General features: G+C 49.8%; 7 protein-coding genes across 7 annotated transcripts; 4 read left to right on the top strand and 3 right to left on the bottom strand.

Moving 5' to 3' along the window:
• Nucleotides 1–2,124: 2,124 nt before the first annotated feature.
• Nucleotides 2,125–2,583, bottom strand: N7500_009998 (uncharacterized protein; the record flags this gene model as incomplete). The annotated part of the gene is made up of 2 exons (XM_056681136.1): nt 2,125–2,422; nt 2,531–2,583. The coding sequence occupies 2 exons, from the start codon at nt 2,581–2,583 to the stop codon at nt 2,125–2,127; spliced, it is 351 nt and encodes a 116-aa protein (XP_056528518.1).
• A 1,012-nt stretch (nt 2,584–3,595) lies between these two features.
• On the top strand, nt 3,596–4,456 carry N7500_009997 (alpha/beta hydrolase; the record flags this gene model as incomplete). The annotated part of the gene is made up of 1 exon (XM_056681135.1): nt 3,596–4,456. The coding sequence occupies one exon, from the start codon at nt 3,596–3,598 to the stop codon at nt 4,454–4,456; it is 861 nt and encodes a 286-aa protein (XP_056528517.1).
• Nucleotides 4,457–4,717: 261 nt separating this feature from the next.
• N7500_009996 (proteasome regulatory particle lid subunit RPN5) lies at nt 4,718–6,409 on the bottom strand (the record flags this gene model as incomplete). The annotated part of the gene is made up of 5 exons (XM_056681134.1): nt 4,718–5,320; nt 5,373–5,861; nt 5,915–6,151; nt 6,217–6,273; nt 6,329–6,409. The coding sequence occupies 5 exons, from the start codon at nt 6,407–6,409 to the stop codon at nt 4,718–4,720; spliced, it is 1,467 nt and encodes a 488-aa protein (XP_056528516.1).
• A 1,873-nt stretch (nt 6,410–8,282) lies between these two features.
• On the top strand, nt 8,283–10,024 carry N7500_009995 (putative siroheme synthase; the record flags this gene model as incomplete). Its single annotated transcript, XM_056681133.1, has 2 exons — nt 8,283–8,607; nt 8,661–10,024. The coding sequence occupies 2 exons, from the start codon at nt 8,283–8,285 to the stop codon at nt 10,022–10,024; spliced, it is 1,689 nt and encodes a 562-aa protein (XP_056528515.1).
• Nucleotides 10,025–10,339: 315 nt separating this feature from the next.
• On the top strand, nt 10,340–12,172 carry N7500_009994 (uncharacterized protein; the record flags this gene model as incomplete). Its single annotated transcript, XM_056681132.1, has 4 exons — nt 10,340–10,395; nt 10,453–10,534; nt 10,646–10,844; nt 11,352–12,172. The coding sequence occupies 4 exons, from the start codon at nt 10,340–10,342 to the stop codon at nt 12,170–12,172; spliced, it is 1,158 nt and encodes a 385-aa protein (XP_056528514.1).
• Nucleotides 12,173–12,951: 779 nt separating this feature from the next.
• Nucleotides 12,952–14,719, bottom strand: N7500_009993 (putative ribosomal assembly complex component Ipi3; the record flags this gene model as incomplete). The annotated part of the gene is made up of 2 exons (XM_056681131.1): nt 12,952–14,325; nt 14,375–14,719. 2 exons carry the CDS (start codon nt 14,717–14,719, stop codon nt 12,952–12,954), a joined length of 1,719 nt encoding a protein of 572 aa, XP_056528513.1.
• A 1,252-nt stretch (nt 14,720–15,971) lies between these two features.
• Nucleotides 15,972–18,126, top strand: N7500_009992 (uncharacterized protein; the record flags this gene model as incomplete). Its single annotated transcript, XM_056681130.1, has 2 exons — nt 15,972–17,075; nt 17,131–18,126. The coding sequence occupies 2 exons, from the start codon at nt 15,972–15,974 to the stop codon at nt 18,124–18,126; spliced, it is 2,100 nt and encodes a 699-aa protein (XP_056528512.1).
• Nucleotides 18,127–18,444: the final 318 nt, after the last annotated feature.

The following is an 18,444-nucleotide window of genomic DNA, read 5'->3' as shown; positions in this document are numbered from 1 at the left end:
CTGCTTTCTTGTGTTCAATGTTTAAATGTACCTGCGACTACTGTATATTGGGCTCTACACTCTATACCACGAGTTGTACCTTAGATCGCCGCCAATCGTAGACTGTAGATGTAGGGTTGTAGTTCTATACTTCCGAACATCGCATGTTGTTATATTACATGTATAGGCTGTCTAGTCAAATGTGCCATTTGTGCCGACTATCCAGCTAGAATGCACCGAATTAATCTGTTGACTGAATGGAAGCTGTGATACAATTATCATACAAAAGTCGCCATATCCCTCAACCGTCCAAACCCGAAGTGTCTATTTGACATGATCGCTCTTAATGTCAATATCTATAACGGACTCAACCGAGAATCCCGAGGAGAAAGCGGACTAGTAATGTTATACACAGCTACCTACATAGGTCAAGTGCGGGGGCTATGGAGGGTACGGATCAGCCTCTCACCGTATCTATACCCGACTATAGGGTGAGAAGTGTGAGCGCATATGAAGAATTGACCAGTCGATTCACTTGGCCTCAAGCTTCCTCATTCTCGTTTCAACCCGAGTGTAGCAGCGCCAGTCCCATAGTCTACTCCTCATCATTGCGGTCTATTTTGATGAACTGGGTCTACGAGCAATTTTCTCGTGGCGTTTATTCTTCCAACGAGAAGCAGGCACTCGAGACTAGTCTTGCTGAGTTGAAAAATACTAAACCAGAACTTGTATCCGTGAAACCCGAGGATGACATGTCTTTCTGGAACACTTTTACGGATCAAGTTCAAACAATCATTGGGGTGCTTGACTTGTGGCCCTTTCGGCCATACATAGCTCCCCTCACACAAGATCAAGCAAGGTTGTGCTGGCAATGTGTGTGTTTCCTTCCTTCAACCGGTGTTAACTTTGCTGATGTAAATACATCCAGCCCTGCGGTGATATGCGTTCGGCAGCAGTGCCTCAGTCCTTTGGACTCAAGATCGAGGATGCTTTTAGGACTTATGCCACGCAAGTAAATCAAAAGAACATATCGGGGAACGGCATCCCACTTCCTGATATAGGTATCTCAAGTCAACGCTCCGGAATGAGGGCCAGATCACAAACCGGAGAACCAGTTTCCCAGTCAGGCCTCAGCCGCCAATGGCATCACATGAATTCGATCATTGGTTCTATAAAAGATCATAGTCTCGCACTGCCCGACACCTACTTTCTACAGATCAGCACCGGGCAAAAAACACGAGGTGTTTTCCCCTAGGAAGCAGATCCGTGGTCGAAGAGAAGATCCCCAAACGAGAGACTGCTCTTGAAGAAGGAATCCCTGCAAGTGAGGATTTCTGGGGTCTGTACGTCGTAGAGAGACGTTCGGCATTCAGACTGGCGCTTTGTAGCCTCGCTTTCCTGGTTCCCTCGGTCTACTTTTTCTTCGCATGGCTGTTTCAATGGGGCCATACGGGGGATTTACAGAACGCCTCTATTCCAATTACGCTTTCACTAGCCCCCCTTGTGACGTTTTGGGGGTTTGTCCTATCTACTTCGCCTAGATTCGACCACACTCGAACATTGTGATATTATGGAAATATTACGCCTTTTTTGCTTCAAGTCGGGCGCTCTTTATATATTCAAACCGCAGTTAAGAAGACTATTGAAAGTCAACTCAGGGTTCAACCACTCTGTTCTATATATAGGGAGTACGGAGTGCATATATAGTTGTTACAAGATTCCAAGAATGCGGGTCCCGAGAGTTCCCCATCTCGCGCACGGTACACTCTCTGCTCTGGCACACATGAGCCCCAAGGTAACCAACCTCAAGAGGGAAAACCTGTGCTGTGGTCTGCCTGGTACTTTCTATATCTACTGTGGGTTACATGCTCTTCTCGTCTGTGTACACTAGAAGTGAAATATCAATTTGAAACTTCAAGAACAAAAGATTCACCATCAATTTCATTCTTCGTGTATGTACACATGGGCATGTCATGATAAGCGTTTTGTTGTGTACATGAAGCCGCTGGACAAGATATGCTAGTAACGAAGAAAAAGATGGAAAACACAGATCAAGCATACCAAGTCAGGCAAAGCTCAGCTTGCTCTTCACATCCTCTTGAATGAATATGCAGGAATGAACATGAAAATCCAAAATTAAATCTATTACTGAGCCAAAGCCAGAGCCTTGGCCTTGATCTCCGCACCGAAATCGGCAGGGTTGGAGGGGTCACCGCCGGTCATCATGGAGAGCTTGCCAGAGGTATCATTGACGAGCATGTTGGCAAACACATTGCGACCTTCAACCTCACCCACAGCGTTCTTAGCGCCATTGTCACCAGCAGCGTACTTTTCGGCGTCGACGGCCTTCAGCTGGTTGAAGGAGTCTCGGACGAAGTCATACAGGAAGAAGATAGTTGGGTGGGTATTAGGGGGCTTGCATTGAGGGTGTGACTCAAAGGCACTATTGGAGGTTGTTAGCAACGTCGTTTATCTTTCTAAAAGCTGGATCATTGAGGGTTTCAGAAAGATCTTTTGGGGTGGGGTGTGGGGTTGCGTGGGGGAGACATGCTCGATGAGAGCCTGCATCTTGACATTGAGATCTTGAAGGTTGGTGGTGCTCATGATTGCGTAGATTTGTGATGATTGTGAAGGTGGAAAATAATTCAATTGCAAATTGAATGTTTGTTGATGAAGCTGTTCAGGGTCCGAGTTTCCTATCTAGGACTCTAGAGGGGGGACCATTTGACCGCCCTGTTTTGGCCGGCCAAGCTTTTACCGCCTTGATATGTTGCCTTGATCCATCAATCAATCAGTTGGATCATCTGTCTAGGGTGGGACCCGTTTGCCCGCTAATCTCCGCTACTTTCTGCTCGAACTTGGGAATGCCGGACAACTGGCAAAATACTCATTGTGTGGACTGGTACTGGGATAGAAACCCTTCAGTTTTGTTCGACGGGTGATGCAAAGGCTAGTCGTCGATCAGCCAATGGTCCTAGTATAGATCTCCATTTGAAGCCATCAAGCCACTTCCCAGTTCAGTTGCAAACGACAAAGGCGCTCTGGCTGATGATAAGAAATACCAGGCTTGGATAGACGACGGTAGGGGCAATGAACCATATAGTGACATGTTAAACACATAGCTATGGAGGTCTAGCCTTGATCCAGCATCGCCTAGACAGCATCAACCGCCGAGCGGTAATCGGGAAGTATGTGTGATATTATTGGCTCCGTTGCATAGTCCCCGGCAAGCCTTCTGTCTCCATTGTTCACTCAAACTCTCCCGACCCGGCTCGTTAGTTGGCAACCTCTTAGAAGCTTCTTTGTGTGACGGTGCTCATCTGCCTACATCAAAGAAGACACACAAACGCGTACCAGCCGCAGAGTTGGTCGCGCTTATGAATAAAGCTGTAAGATCACTGCTTCAAGTGCCATGTAGTTGTGCTAGTTCAGCGGCTAAGCGGCTTGGCGGGCCGCTGAGAAAATACTCCACTCTTTATCTTATCGCGCCTACGAGGAAAAGAGTCACCTCCAGGGCCAATTTCTCTCCTTTCCTCCAATGTATAGAACAACCCTCACCTCCAAACCTTTAAGTTCTTTACTTTCTAGAGCCACCCATACCAGACACCTAGCAACAATGGCCCCCAATCCCACAACCTCGACGCGGCAACCGCTCAAACTGCTCATGCTCCATGGCTACACGCAGTCCGGTCCCCTCTTCCACGCCAAAAGCCGCGCTCTGACAAAACACATCCAAAAAGCCTTCCCCCTCCACGAAGTCTCCGCCATCTACCCAACAGCCCCCATCCGCCTCCGACCTGCCGACATCCCAGGCTACGAGCCCTCGTCCGAAGGCAGCCCCGACGATGAAATCGAATCCTACGGCTGGTGGCGGCGCTCAAACACCGCAAACCCGCCGCTGTACATTGGCATCGAGGAAGGGTTTGCAGCAGTTGCGCGCACACTGAAAGAAGAAGGCCCTTTTGACGGCGTGATCGGATTCTCGCAGGGCGCGGCGCTGGCCGCCATGGTCGCAGCCCTACTAGAGCCTGGCCGGAAGGAGTCATTCGAGCACTTTTCTAGGATAAGCGCCGACGGTGCGGCTGGGATGGCGATTCCGGCGCCGTTCGGCGAGGAGGGCTTCCAGCATCCGCAGCTCAAGTTTGCGGTTTGTTACTCTGGGTTTAGGTCACCTGGGGCTCGGTACAGGGCTTTCTATGAGGAGCCGGCTATCCAGACGCCTGTGTTGCATGTGCTTGGGTCTTTGGATGCTGTTGTTGAGGAGGGGAGGAGTCGGGCTTTGATTGAGGCTTGTACTGGTGAGCCTGAGAAGGATGGGTTGGTTGTTTGGCATCCTGGTGGTCACTTTTTGCCGAGTCAGCGGCCGTATCTTGATGCTGCTGTGCGGTTTATTCGGGAGCAGATGGAACGCAGCGATGGCTCGAATGATAAGCAGGAGGTGGACGAGGATGTGAATGATATGGACTTGCCATTCTGAGGGCGAGCACTTTGTATATAGACAGAGCTGGGTTTCCACTGGATTAAATTAGATTTTCTAGACTACGATGTAACACAAATACTCCCTTTAGGATAACGACTTGATGATTGCTACTGTTAAGATTGAAATTGTTCTGTTGTGGGGTCATATAAAGGTCAATGCTGCAACTTCGCTACTCATGGGTCTACCGGCGAATTATTTTACACGCGGTGGCAGTGATCCCGCGCCCAAGTTCCATACACGCTTTCATCTCAAAGTAACTCAATGCGCCTTGCCCATGTCACTGCGAGTGGGCTGGATACGGGCCATCATCTCCTCCTTGGTAATCAGATGATCGATCCGCTCAAGCAGACCCAGCAGATTCTTCATGTCACTGCTCCACTCGTTGAGAACGTCATCGGCATCCCGGGGTTTGGCAAAGTTGACCAACCGCGCGGGTCGGTCAATCTTGGCGTAGATAGTCTTTGACGTGACCAAGTCGCTGATGTACTTCTCGGTCTCTTCCTCGGTCAAATCCAGAAGCTGGTTCAGACGGCCCATCTGAATGCGAGTGTAGTACTTGGCTACTACACGGACATTGTGCTCAATGACACGCTTCCGCAGGTCTTGCCACCTCTGGTTTGCTTGGTTCTCAGTAGACTGCTTCGCCTCGGCGTCGAACACGTCTGTGCTGCACAGGTGGGGGCCGAATTGCTCGGCGACCATAGGCCAGCGCATCAGCTCGGGAATGGTAAACAGCTTCAACAAGCGGGATTCCTCGGGGACTTGTGACAGCCGCGAGTCTTGCTTGATGCGGTGCAAAAGGTCGGATTGTTCATTATCGTAGGGAGACAGGACAACGTAGTACACAATGCGGGCGAGTGACTAGAGTGAGATTAGCAATGGCCTGTATTCTGAGTTGAAAGGTTGTACTTACGGCACGCAGGTGCTCTGGGTTGTTTTCGACCGCCGGCGTGTCCAAGACTTCCCGGTAGTTCTTGCAAACCTCGAGATATTTGTTATCGTGGTTGGCCAAGGTAATCTGCTGTTCGAAGTAACGGAGCTTGAGATCTGTGACGTCGTCATCCACCTCCATAGGTGCCTCATCAGGCCCGCGGGTCTTCTCTCGCTCAGCTGCCTGCTCCTTGAGCTTCTCGATCTCCTCGGCGGACTTCTTCGGCTTGCGGCTGAAGTACTTCTTGTTGATCTTGCGGCTGAGAATTTGAGCCTGGGTCCAGTCTCCGCGCTGGATGCACAAAGAGACCTGCTCCAGGATGAATTCTGTCTTTTCCCGTCTCGTCATTGATCCAAATGTCTCCACTTGCAACTCACACAGGATGTCTGCCGCCGAAGTGAGATCACCTTGGGTCTTCTTGATATCTGACAGTATGCGGGTAACGCGGGCTCGCTCTACTTCCACAAAGATCTTTGCGATGATTAGCACCACTCCGGTCAATTTCAAATCCGTAATCAGCGTACCTTTCCTTCGGTCACTGTGCGCAGAGTTTCGATAACAGACATCTTGACCTCCAGACTAGGTGTCTCATCCAGGAACTTCATCACCGTCTGCACCATCTTCGTTGTGGCCTGCTTAAGTTGAGCATGTTTCTTGGATAAGAGCAGCACTTGGTCGTTGAGAAGGTTCCAGTCGCCGGAGTTCTTGCTGATAGTGACAATGGCAATCAGGAGTCGCGATGTAGTGGCAAGGTCGGATGCCTGAAAAAGAGAATCTTGATTAGTTTGGGTGGATCTGTAACTTGGATTGGCAGTCGGCGTCGTACCTGTCTGGATTGCTTCTCCAGGCCCAACAGCTTATCGATTGCTCCCTGGACATCAATCTAGAACATTTCAAGTTAGCATCAGCTTTGGTATAGATATTAACTCTAGATTTACCTTTGCGAGATCTTCCGCCTCCGGGATGAGCTTGTCGGCATCCTTGGTGAAGTCCTTCTCAGGCTTCAGCAGGCCGGACATGATGACGAATGAGGCTGGGGTGGCCGGTGAGTCAATCCAAAGAATTAGTAGGTTGGTCTAGTGTGAAGACTTCTTAAGACCCGTTTGTTGCGCTTGACAACGTGAGATTCGTGGAATGAAAGAGGATGAGATGGTGATGATGCTTGTAGCTCCGGTATTGCGCGCCCTTACGAGCTGGAAGCTCCGTCCCACGTGACCGAAACATCACTTTGTCTTCCTGGGACTTCTACTTCCAGTCCTCTTGTTTCTAGCTCTTTGGAATATTCCCAGCAAGTATGATTCAGTCTCCTCTGGATGTCTAGCCAATTAAGCTAGAACCGACAATCTGCGTATCGTTTTCTGGTCCATCGTTTCTGTCCACAGAATCAACTATTCCACAGAGATTACCATAGGAGGCTGGCTCCAAGCCATATTTTAACATCGCCTACTTATCTGCCAGGCGCTTCCGGGGCTATGAATAATCGTCCTATCACTTTAAACCGTATAATTCTATGGAGTACGTTGTATTGGCTGCGACGGCAAATGATTGTGCGTGGCCTTTGGATCACCGAATCGTGGTGTTTGCCACCCATACTACGGAGTACAAATACCTAGTTGGGATCAGTGGCAAATCCAGCGTGGCCAGAACTATACGGAGTATATGTATTGACAATAAAGCATTTCGACCCATTATCTTCGACTCAAAGCAAGGTGTAAGCAGATTGAGATATTAACGCTCATGTCTGAAGGCCATTCGTATCTCCAAACTGGACATGCTTAGGTTGATTTGGCGGTTTCCCCGTGGGCATACGAGATAGCGCACTTCTTCCACTGTTTGCCTTCTAATGTGTCGTACACTGCTGGCAAAAAGCTTGGCTAGGAATGAAGTAGACCGAATAATTGAAGACAGGAAATTTTCAGGCAATTTCATATATATATATATATATATAATTTATTCAAATTACTGTTATAATTGAATGGTAACTATGGGTTGAAGTGGGTAATCATGATAATTTCAGGATAACTCGCTTGGGAGATATCAAAATGCTTTTGTATCATTATTGTCTTGTATGCTATATATTATGCATGGGAAAACTGTTCTATAGGTAGGAAGTAAGCTTTCCACTGTATTCTTCATTTTATGGCTGCCCATTTTCATCTTCAGCTATAATACTAAAAGAGGGGAAATACTTAAAAAAACATCTTTCTTTGATACTTGAATCTAACCTCTCGAATATTATTTTGGGCCAAATGGATTAGATTCCCAGGTCCCACGTCGTCAAGGACAGAACTATACTCTTGTGAATAACTGCCCAGAACAGAATAGCGCAGTCTTAGAAAGGTAAGGGCCACGCACAGCTTTTACTTACACATCCGCACTAAGCTCTTTTAGGTAAGGCCACTGCCTTTTCCCCGGTATTCAAGATCACGTGGTTTCACCAAGCACGCAATTGCCTTTAACCGTTTTAGGCGATAAAGATGTATAGAAAATTTTGGAAAGAGTTGCGTGCCTGGTATATTGGCTATATATGAGTCAATGGTATAAGATCGACCTCAAGGATCTTTGTTTGACTCTTAACCACTCTTGAAACCACTTCTAAAGGCTTCCTGTCGACTGTGCCAGCATCATCCCCCACTTCGATAGCCTTATCGCCCGTTATCACCAATCGTGACAGGCATTTTACTCACTATTGATATCCGCCGCTTTCTCCGCGGAAATCTAGAAAGTCGGCTTATTGGGTGCTCTGTTTGTTAAATACAAGCTGCAAATCTCCTGGGCCTTTGAATCCCAGAGCCTTCCCCAATTGGTCTTCCTTACCTCTCCGAAAACGGCATATCGCATACTGATAGAGGCATTGGCGGGGCTCAACTTTTCGTTCCACTATACTTCACCATGAAAGACGCCTCATGCGATCCTGGTTCGCCCGCGCCACTGATGGCTGCGTGGAATACAGAATCACAAGTTCACTTGATTGTCGGTTCAAATCCTCTTGCCGCCGCTCGATGTGCGAGGAGCCTCGAGGTCGGCGCAAAGCCGATCCTCATTGCGCCGGAGACCGACAACATGCATTTCACTATATCTGAACACATTGCCAATGGCTCTGTCCAATGGATTCGCCATGAGTTTCAAGATGGGGACTTGACAATCTTGGGTAGAGAAGAAGTTGATCACATTGTGGACTTGGTCTTTGTCACTTTGGGTAGCAACAACCCATTAAGTATGACCTGCTTGTACAATTCTCAACCCACTCTTACTTACATTTTCTACTAGGTCCACATATATCAAAGCTCTGCCGGCGCCTTCGAATCCCAGTGAATGTATCGGATGCCCCCGAACTATGTTCTTTCACCCTACTTTCCACCTACTCAGACGGCCCTCTTCACATTGGAATCACTACTTCCGGTCGGGGGTGCAAGCTTGCATCCCGACTGCGGAGGGAGATTGCTGCTTTCCTACCCCAAAATCTTGGAACGGCTATCGACAGACTTGGTGCTGTGCGAAGGCGGCTGTGGGAAGAGGACAATGCTGCTGGGCTAGCAGAAGGCATATTTGATAGAGAGGACGACGATAGCGTAGGCCAAAAACACACCTTTAACAACTTGGTCACAGAAGGCGATGTTGCCGCTGCAAAGACAAGAAGGGTGCGCTGGCTATCTCAGATCTGTGAATACTGGCCTCTTCGAAAGCTCGTTTCTATCACCGATGCCGATATGGATGCTATCCTGAAGGCCTATACATCTGGCAGCGCCACCACAAATGGCTCAAACGGCCTCGATACCCTCCCAAAGAAGGGGAAGATCGTCCTCGCAGGCTCTGGCCCCGGTCATCCAGACCTACTCACCCGCGCTACCTACCACGCCATCCACAATGCCGATATCATCCTTGCAGACAAGCTTGTCCCTGCCCCAGTTTTAGACTTGATTCCACGCCGAACAGAGGTTCGCATCGCACGCAAGTTCCCCGGTAACGCAGACCAAGCGCAAGAAGAGTTCCTCGTGATGGGTCTAGCAGCTTTGAAGCAAGGACGGCAAGTCCTGCGCTTGAAACAAGGAGACCCATATCTATATGGACGTGGAGCGGAAGAGTTCGAGTTTTTCAGGAAAGAGGGTTACTCCCCGGTCGTGTTGCCAGGCATCACCAGTGCTATGAGCGCGGCTCTTTTCGCCGATATCCCAGCAACCCACCGCGGCGTATCCGACCAGGTTCTTGTATGCACAGGGACTGGCAGAAAGGGAGCTGCTCCAAACCCTCCTACATACGTACCTACTCAGACTGTGGTCTTCCTCATGGCTCTCCACCGACTTTCTGCTCTTGTGGAGTCTCTCACTACCTTCCCCGCCGAAGACACTGGTTCACAATCTCGCGCACTCTGGCCTAAGGAGACACCCTGTGCGATTGTTGAGCGGGCATCGTGTCCAGATCAGCGCGTCATTCGCTCGACCTTAGAGCACGTCTGCTTGGCCTTTGAGGAGGCAGGGTCGCGACCACCGGGATTGCTGGTCGTTGGTTCCAGTTGCCATGTGCTGCACAATCCCCAGGGCCAAAGATGGGTGATTGAAGAGGGTTTCCACGGATTGGATGAGCTCCGCAGCGAAGTGGATGCAATCCCTGTGTCAGGGGATGAGAAGAAGTGATCGGTTTTTTTTTCTTACATATATATATTTCCGAGCGATAGTTGCAAATTTGGTGGGCAATGTACATAAACAGCATTCAGATACCCCTAGAAATGAGATATGCATGACCATTGAAGAATATGATTTATGAAACACAAAATATGTATCTTAAAACATATGTAGGCCAATGTTGAATACGATGTAGACCTTTGTACGGAGTATGTATACGGAACAAACATGGGTGCGGCTTAGAAATTAGTGGACCCCGGCCCGGCGATGTTGATCACTCCACCTCACTCCCATCTTCAATTCTAACAACCATCCTCCCTAACCACCATGTCTGCCAGACCCGCAAAGCCAGTCTATTTCTCCAACGGGGAGGCTCTCCAGAGGTGATTTTCTCCTATTTCTGCAACAATAGATACCTGAGCTGACCAGCGTGTCCACAGCCCCCCATTTACCGTGCGACTTACCCGCTTCGTCGAGAGCATTTACTTCTTCTTGGGCCTGTACTTCACCACGCTCTTATCGGTATGTATCTCTCATAGCTTTATTTTATGCGACATCTTATTCCACTTTGCTTCTCATCTCACCCTGTCGCTCCTGTATACCTCGCGACTGGATCAATCTGACGTATCTCAGCTCGACTCCTACGCCGCTGCCGAGAACTCTTCTTTCAACGTCAAGAACCAGGGCAACAAATATAACACTCGCTCTCGCTGGGGAGGTAGCAATTCCTCACCTCGTGGAGGTGGTGGTGGTGGAGGAGGAGGTGGCGGTGGTGGCCCGGGCTTTGGTCCGCGGCGCGTGGGACGTGTAGATGATGTTCGTGGACCGGAGTGTGGGAGCTGCAAATAAGCGAACAGTCGAAGCAACTGGATTGCTGCTAAAAAGTAGCGCCAATGAGAAAAATGGGTTAGCACATGGGCTAAGATGTCGGGTCCGAGGGTCCTTTGGTTTGTCGTCTGTTTGGCGGGTGTGAAGCTTGTTATATGCCATGCATCCCGCAATGTACTTTTGATATTGAACTTTTATTTTGCTACAACAACATTCGACATGAACATATATCACAGGTTGATATTTGCCTATTAAACTTGATATATCGCTAGAACTTACCGAAACTGCTAGCCCGAGATACATACACTAGTCCCTTAGCGCCACAACACCGCCTCTTCAAGGTCACATCGTGTCAATATGAATCGCCCGTAGACGGGTCGTCATGATGATTCTAGAAGCGCCACGTGACAACCCCTCTTCCCCTCTATGCCAAGTTAGGAGATAGGAGAATTGCACACATTTCGGGAAGTTTTACCTAAAACCACCCCGGCGGCGTGCTCTACAACCCAAGGTACACTACGCAAACCGCCCAGCATGAGTGCCATCCCCCAAACGGACGCCGAATGGGCGGAAAAGTTAGCCAACATGAAGCAGCAGCTGCCCAGACACTCACTGTCCCAACCGCCAATTCCAACTCAAATCCACCGCACAATAGACCACACCCTCCTAACGACCCCAGTCGACCCCTCACAGATCGACACGCTGTGTAAAGAAGCCCTTGAATATGACTTCGCCACCGTATGCGTGCGACTGGAGCACGTCGCCCGTGCCGCAGGCCACGTCAAAGGTAGCAACACAGGGGTCGCATGTGTGGTCGGATTCCACGAGGGCACACACCCCACAGCTGAGAAAGTGCGCGAGGCCAAAGAGGCTGTTGCGCAGGGCGCTACAGAACTCGACATGGTGATTCGGTACAACTTGCTGAAAGAAGGCCGGTATACGGAGGTATACGAGGACATTCTTGCGGTACGCAATGCCGCGCCGTCGCCAATTGTCCTCAAAGCAATTTTGGAGGCGGCCGTGCTCGAGGAGGCGCAGATCACCGATGCGACAATTGTGTCATGCTTGGCTGGCGTGGACTATGTCAAGACTAGCACAGGTTGGAATGGCGGTGCGAGTGTTGAGCAGGTTAGGCTTATGCGCTTGGCGGCAGATATGTGTGGGTGCTCTTGCTTGATTAAGGCCAGTGGCGGTATACGCACTGCCGAGGCTCTGCTGCGCATGCTTAAGGCTGGAGCGTTCCGCATTGGAACCAGTGCTGGGATTGGTATTATGAAAGAGATTGATAAGGGGGAGATGCTTGAACAGGGATGTGGTCATGCGGTAGCTTGAGGTTTTCTGAGATTCCCCGGAATATGTCTTGTCTTGTAGGGAGGGTGTCGTTGGACGTCAAGAGGTGGAGCTTTCATACCGGAAATGAAGAGATATCACGAAGACAATGGACATCAATTCCTTACTTTTTTTTTCTCGAGGCCCAATATCTCTGTATGTAGTAGTTGTATAGAGATCGGCCCCCTGCGCATAGACCCAACGGTTTCGGCGCGAACAGCGGGATAAGAGCCTGGATGATATACAAGGATTGCGACCTTGCTAGATCCCAATTTCCATAGAGATGGCCTTTTGGTGAATAGGAAGAGAGAGACTTGTGGGGCTGTTCTGAGACAATTGTATCTGTCCTTGCGCGTCTTGCCACGAGAGCCCTGCATTGCCCCTTCGGAGTTGCCTCGCGAACGCCGTGATCCATTGGGAAATGTAGCCATCCCCTCCAAGGTACATGTCACTCGATTTTGTAGATGCAAGTCTCCCGTTTCTGTAATGAGATGATCATTGAGACACTGTAGCTCGGACGATCAGTCCTTTCAATCTAGTTGAATGTCTGAAGTGTTGTTCAGCATTGATGGCTCGTCCACCCGAAGACATAGATGACAACCGTCTCAAGGCGATACGGGAAACAACACCTGGGAAATCAAATTGCATCTCATATGCATAGTCATGAACGTGGCAGACATTTTATTATTGACCTGAAAGCTCCAAAATGTTATAGTATATACTAATCCAAAACCCTGCGCTGATCCCTTGACATGCGAAGCAAATATCCAAGGCTTTTTTTTTCATTCGTCGCTCTGATCATCAGAATCACTGGTCACAGCGCCATCGATGTCCATCTTTTGAATGACTGCATCACCATTGCGACCCTTCTTCTCTGCAGCGAGCCAGGCTTCCCGTTTCTTCGTCTCGTGTTCCTGCTTCCTTGCTTGCCGCAGGACTTTCTCCTGTTGTGCGGCCTCCTGCTTCTCATGTAATTCGTTGATGTAATCTTGCAGATTGGTGAGGTCTGAGCGCAGCTGTACAACCTCATCATCTGCATTATGGCGAGCTGTCTCATTCACTGCAACCTTCTTTTTGAGCACAGACACCTCGTTTTCGAGCTCAGTGATCTGCGAATCGCGGGCAGCTGTGTCTTCAGGGGTTTCCTTGGCGGGGGCGATGCTTGAGGCAACACGGGTAACTTCCGCATTACCAGGCTGGCGGAATGCCGCAAGCTCTGCAAGACCATCTTCGATCATGGAGGTAGGGAAGGAGGAGTGAGTAAGCGCCTGGGAGAATTGGTTTGGTTTGCGGGAGTCGGATGGTGCGATGATGTGCGTGTGGAACATATATTCTGCGGGGACGGCGCCAGGGGCATGGTTCGGGGCCGAAAGACCGCTATCATGGCGCGGCTTGACAATGGTGTGCGCCTTTCTCTTCAAATCAGAGGAAGGATGGGGAATGCCACCCGGAGGAAGCATGATTAGATTGGTGATTGGGTGGGTATAGTCAGCAACTGATGATGTATACTTCCGTCGCGCAACATTCCAAGACAGCACCTTGCCATTCGCGTGGCCAGAGAGTAGCGTGGTACCATCATATGTAAGGGAGATTGTCTTCACTGAGCCTGTTTCGGCTGAGGGAGGGAGCCATCGATCCTCCATTGACACCTGCGCAGGTGTTGATTGTACTGAAGGATCATGAAGAGGATGCTGAGCAGACTGGCTCCTATAGAAGTCTACGGACTGCACGCTGCCATCTTCATATCCCACGTAGAAAGAACGGTCGACGGGGTCTAGAGTCACAGACGTTGCGGACAGGGGAAGGAGGAAGGTCCTCAGTGCTCGGCCGGTATGATAGTCCCATGCAATAGCAGTGTTGTCCTTTGCGGTTGATACCACAATGTTATGGCGGCCATTGCTATGTCCAACAGCGAGAGAGGTGATAGCTGCGCGATGGTTGGAAAAAGTTCGGATGGGCGAGTTCGTAGGTTGGCGAGTCGCGCTAAGAGCGGGCTTCGAGAAAGAGAGAATGCCGGGCAAGGACCAGACATGTACGCTGGCATCAGCGGAGCCAGACAGGACAAAATTGGACGTCGGGTCGACGACGAGTGAGGTTACTGGTTGCAGATGGGAGGCCGTTGTGGCTACTTGGCGTCCTGTGCATGTCTTAAAAAGCTGTCAGACGCATAACATGGGGCAAACATGACAATCAGATTTAACATACCTCCCAGACAATTAATCGACCACCCTCGGTGCCTAACACCAAGACATCACCATACTTGCCCCCCGCGACAGCAATGCTGCGTATCCGCTCTGGAAATGGAACAATGCCCTCCTGATTACCCTTCTCTCGGTTGTACACGTGAATAACCGCCTTGTCTGCTTGGGCCGTGAATATATGGGAGGGGCTGACAGCAAGACAATTGGTCAGAGTTGAGCTCTTCTTGAAAGTCGATCGCAGTATCGACGTAGGCTGCAGTTCGTGGACGCAGACCCCTACATCTCTGAGTGAGGCTGTCGGAGATTTGGCGGATGACAGCGTCGACGCCACGAATGTTTCGGAAAGCATCAGGAATGGCAGAATGAGGTTATCATACGAAGTATGGGAGGTTGGTTTCAGATTGCCCATTCCTTCCGAGGTTTTTTTTTCTTAATCGATTGATAACGATATGTTTGCACTGTTTGGCTGGGCCGCCCAGGTGTAATCGCCGACCTCCAGACATCCACGGGGCTGTATGTGATCTATCCTACTCAATTTGGCTTTTTAACTAATGCAACCTTCTAAAGATATCCCCGATCTCTGATCAGACAGAGCAATTGTTTTCAATGCATCTATCAAATAATTGTGCCCTGTTTTATATTAGACGGGCCGGCATTTCGATCTATCATTCTTAGTCAGCGCCATCTGGGTCAACCATGCTCGGCAAGTATGAGGGATCATTTTGCCCCAGTCTTTCAAACAAAAAGATGGCTGTTTTCTCGATGTATTCTGACTGAATTTGGGTGCCCCGGGTGATTGATCCAAGCCCTCACCAGGCATTTATATCCAAACCTCCATAAAGTAGGCTGAGATGTACAATAGCATCGGCATGAACCAGATGCATGCAAGGGATGGGCTAGAAGGGGTGGATTGCTGTTGCGACGAGACACAGGATCCAATGAAGACCCGCTTCAATAAACCTTCGGGTCGATCATGTTGCCCTTCCCCAGGGCCTGATTCGCTATGGCTTCCCTTCTCCCCCTCTTGCATCCCGTATGTCTCATTCCAATTGCCCAGTCGGAACTTAGCTATGACGAGTTGAGGCAATGGACGGGGTCTCTCCACGTTGACGGGCTCCTGCAGGACTGCAGATTGAGATCTGGAGCCAATTGTTCCCCGACGTTGTCCTGGTTGCTCATCTTCTTGGAATGCAAGGACGACGCGACCTCATTCCCACTATTATTACCCTGGGCCGTGCCTAACACAATCTGACTCCAAGCGTTCGTGCTAGACGACGGACCCTCTTTTTACGCCCAAAGGGGGAATCGTCCCGTTGAACATTTTCCGGCTTTCATAGCAGGGTTGTTGTCCTGTCAAGGGATGTGCACTTCAGCCCGATGACCATACCCACCTTAAATTACCTTACTAGCGCCACAGTCGCTGTATAAGGATATATCGAGCCCCTGCAGGGATTCAGATCCATTTGTTTTGTCTTTAATCTTCAACAATAAACAAGCTGGATTCCAATCTCATCTGGGTTACTCTTGTGCAACACATTTTGCTTTTTTGCTTCGACCTTTCAGACCAGGATTCCTTTCAGCCGCGTATAGCACTGTCCAATATGGACTCTGGTGTGACGGATTTGCCTAGCCATGCATGTCTTCCGGCCCAGATTCAAACTCATATCAAAAATCAGGGCTCGAACTCGTCCTTGATGAGCCACGATGCGATGACAATGGCCGAGCGCATCCCGTCACCGCGCAGATGGTCTCCCACCTATATACCCCGAAGGCGAAGCAGACAGATGCCCTCACTATCATTTGTAGCGTCACCAGTGATGCCGCGCATAGAGTCGCAAGATTTTTCGACCTCAACATCACGGCGCCCCACAGATCGCGGCCCAGCAGCTTGCATGTCGCCTTTCCGCTCGGTTCGAAGAATGAAAGAACCATTTCAATTGATGCTTCCGACATCACCAGCGTCCCTCGATGGCCCTGCTCCTAACTTTCCTGAGAAGTCAACCAGGCGGACGAAAGCGCCGGCCGAGCACACATTACGAACATGGCGCTCAGACCAAAACCTGAATTCTGGCTGCCTGGAGGGTTTCGGTCTTCTACCTAGCCCGCCTATAACAGAATCTCGTCCCGCAAGTGCGGGTCCAGAGTTATCGTACTTTGATTTCCACTCATCAGATGAATCATGTCCATCAGGTGACAGACAGGCCGAGAGGGACGAATCTGATACTCGACCGGAGCGTTCCACAACACCCACAACGCTTGAAATCGGAGAAAGGATACAGTATACAGCGTACCGCCCCCCAAATTGGAAAAGTCGACCTCGAACCGATGTCATGAATGTTCATGAAGCCCACTCAGAGTTCGTACGGCAGTGCGATTCTGGTAATGCACAAGAGTCAAAAGCCCCATCTCCCAAGAAGCCTGTGTCTCCTAAGTCAATACACAGTGACAGGCTCCTCGTTCCTGGCAGCTCACCAAGACCTCAACGCCCCCGGACTGGGACAGTCTCAAGTGAAGCTAGTTGGGTGCCAAGCAACTTCTCATACTGCGAAAGGTGGCTGCAAGGAGTCCCGGTTGATAAGTTTAATGACAGAAGCTCATCCACAAAGGAGTTCACCAATCGGCGCAAGTTCCAGATTGTCGAGAATGATCCCCCAATGCCGAAATTGGACATTATTCCGGGAGCCAAAGCCCTTGAGGAACCTGTGGTAAGTTCATTGCTTTGCTATTGAAGAATGCCGTTCAAAGCTGACGCCCATCTAGAGATTTGTTGTCGCTAGCAAGACAAAACCCAAGCTTGTTGATATCGCTCGGCAATCATCACCATCCCTTCCACTGCTTCCACCACTCTCATTGCTGCCACAAATGGTACCGACGACCCCAGATCAACGTCAAGAGGAAGTATCCGCATTTAGCCCGGACACCCCGCTTAATCTGTCTGATAGTGGTTATGAAACTCGCGGCTCTCGCTATTCATTTGATAGTTACGATGATAGCAAAGGCGAGGATGGCGATGACGATGACGATACATATACCGATCCAGGGTCGTTGACCTCTTCGGACAGTGTGGGATCAACCGTGATTGGCGAAAGGCCCGAGACCGCGCAGGGGGAGTGTGAGGCGAGCCTACAGCCTGAAATTAGATCCGGCAGCGTGAGCCCCAAGGCATCATCACCGCCAACGGTTCACTCACCACCGCAGGCATCTATCAAGGTTGAAAAGGAGGATGAACAGCCCCGGCTATGGCACCATGACTGGACGCTGGACGACCACGAATGGACCTTAGATGAGCTGGACCACTCCGTGAAAGATTTCCCTCGTCACATGCTCCGGCTTGCATCTCCTGTCATTGTATTTCTTCGCAAAAATGACGAGAAGGCCCTCATTAGGCCCTTCCGCACCATATTCCCCGATGTGTCAGAGAACCTACTCGACTGTCTCTGTGCTGCACTTCTTGCTCGAAACTACCTCCTCTCTCTACCAAACCTTCACCGAACCAAACCATCAGTCTCTTCGCGCAAAGACGCATACGCCGTCGACGGCGTCCCGAAAAAAGCATTCAATACGCTAGGCATCCAACTTCCATCTGGGTCTACTAACAAGCCCAAAGACCACCTTTTCATTTCCCGTAGCAAGGACCTCCAAGCCCATCTCGAGCGAACTGTGGACAACCTGCTATTTGCCATCTGTGGCCGATCAGATCCTACTTTGAAATCAGCCGTTGAGGTTCTCGCTCAAGTCCTTGAAACCAATGCCTAGCATTGATCACTCCTTGCATCCAACTTTTCCTTGCCTCTATTACTCCTATTTTCTCATCACATTTGCCTACAACCCACCCTTCACTTTGATATCTCCTTTTCCTGAAACTTTTTCCTGCTCTCGCACACTCTTATCCAAGAACATTTCCTATCGACTCTCCTTGTTATATCTCCTTTCACATCCGTGCCCTCTACCATACTTGCTCTAATCCTTGAGGTCTCTGTCTCCCATATGTCTGTTCACACTTTTCGCTCTCCCCACTCTCTTTTGGTTTCTTTGGTTTCTTTGGTCTCTCTGGTTTCTTTTGATTTATTTTCA

This window comes from Penicillium coprophilum (genome assembly GCF_028826855.1).
Source record: "Penicillium coprophilum strain IBT 35676 chromosome Unknown utg000006l_segment0_segment0, whole genome shotgun sequence".
Classification (NCBI taxonomy): domain Eukaryota; kingdom Fungi; phylum Ascomycota; class Eurotiomycetes; order Eurotiales; family Aspergillaceae; genus Penicillium; species Penicillium coprophilum.
This window is presented reverse-complemented; position numbering and strand designations above follow the sequence as displayed.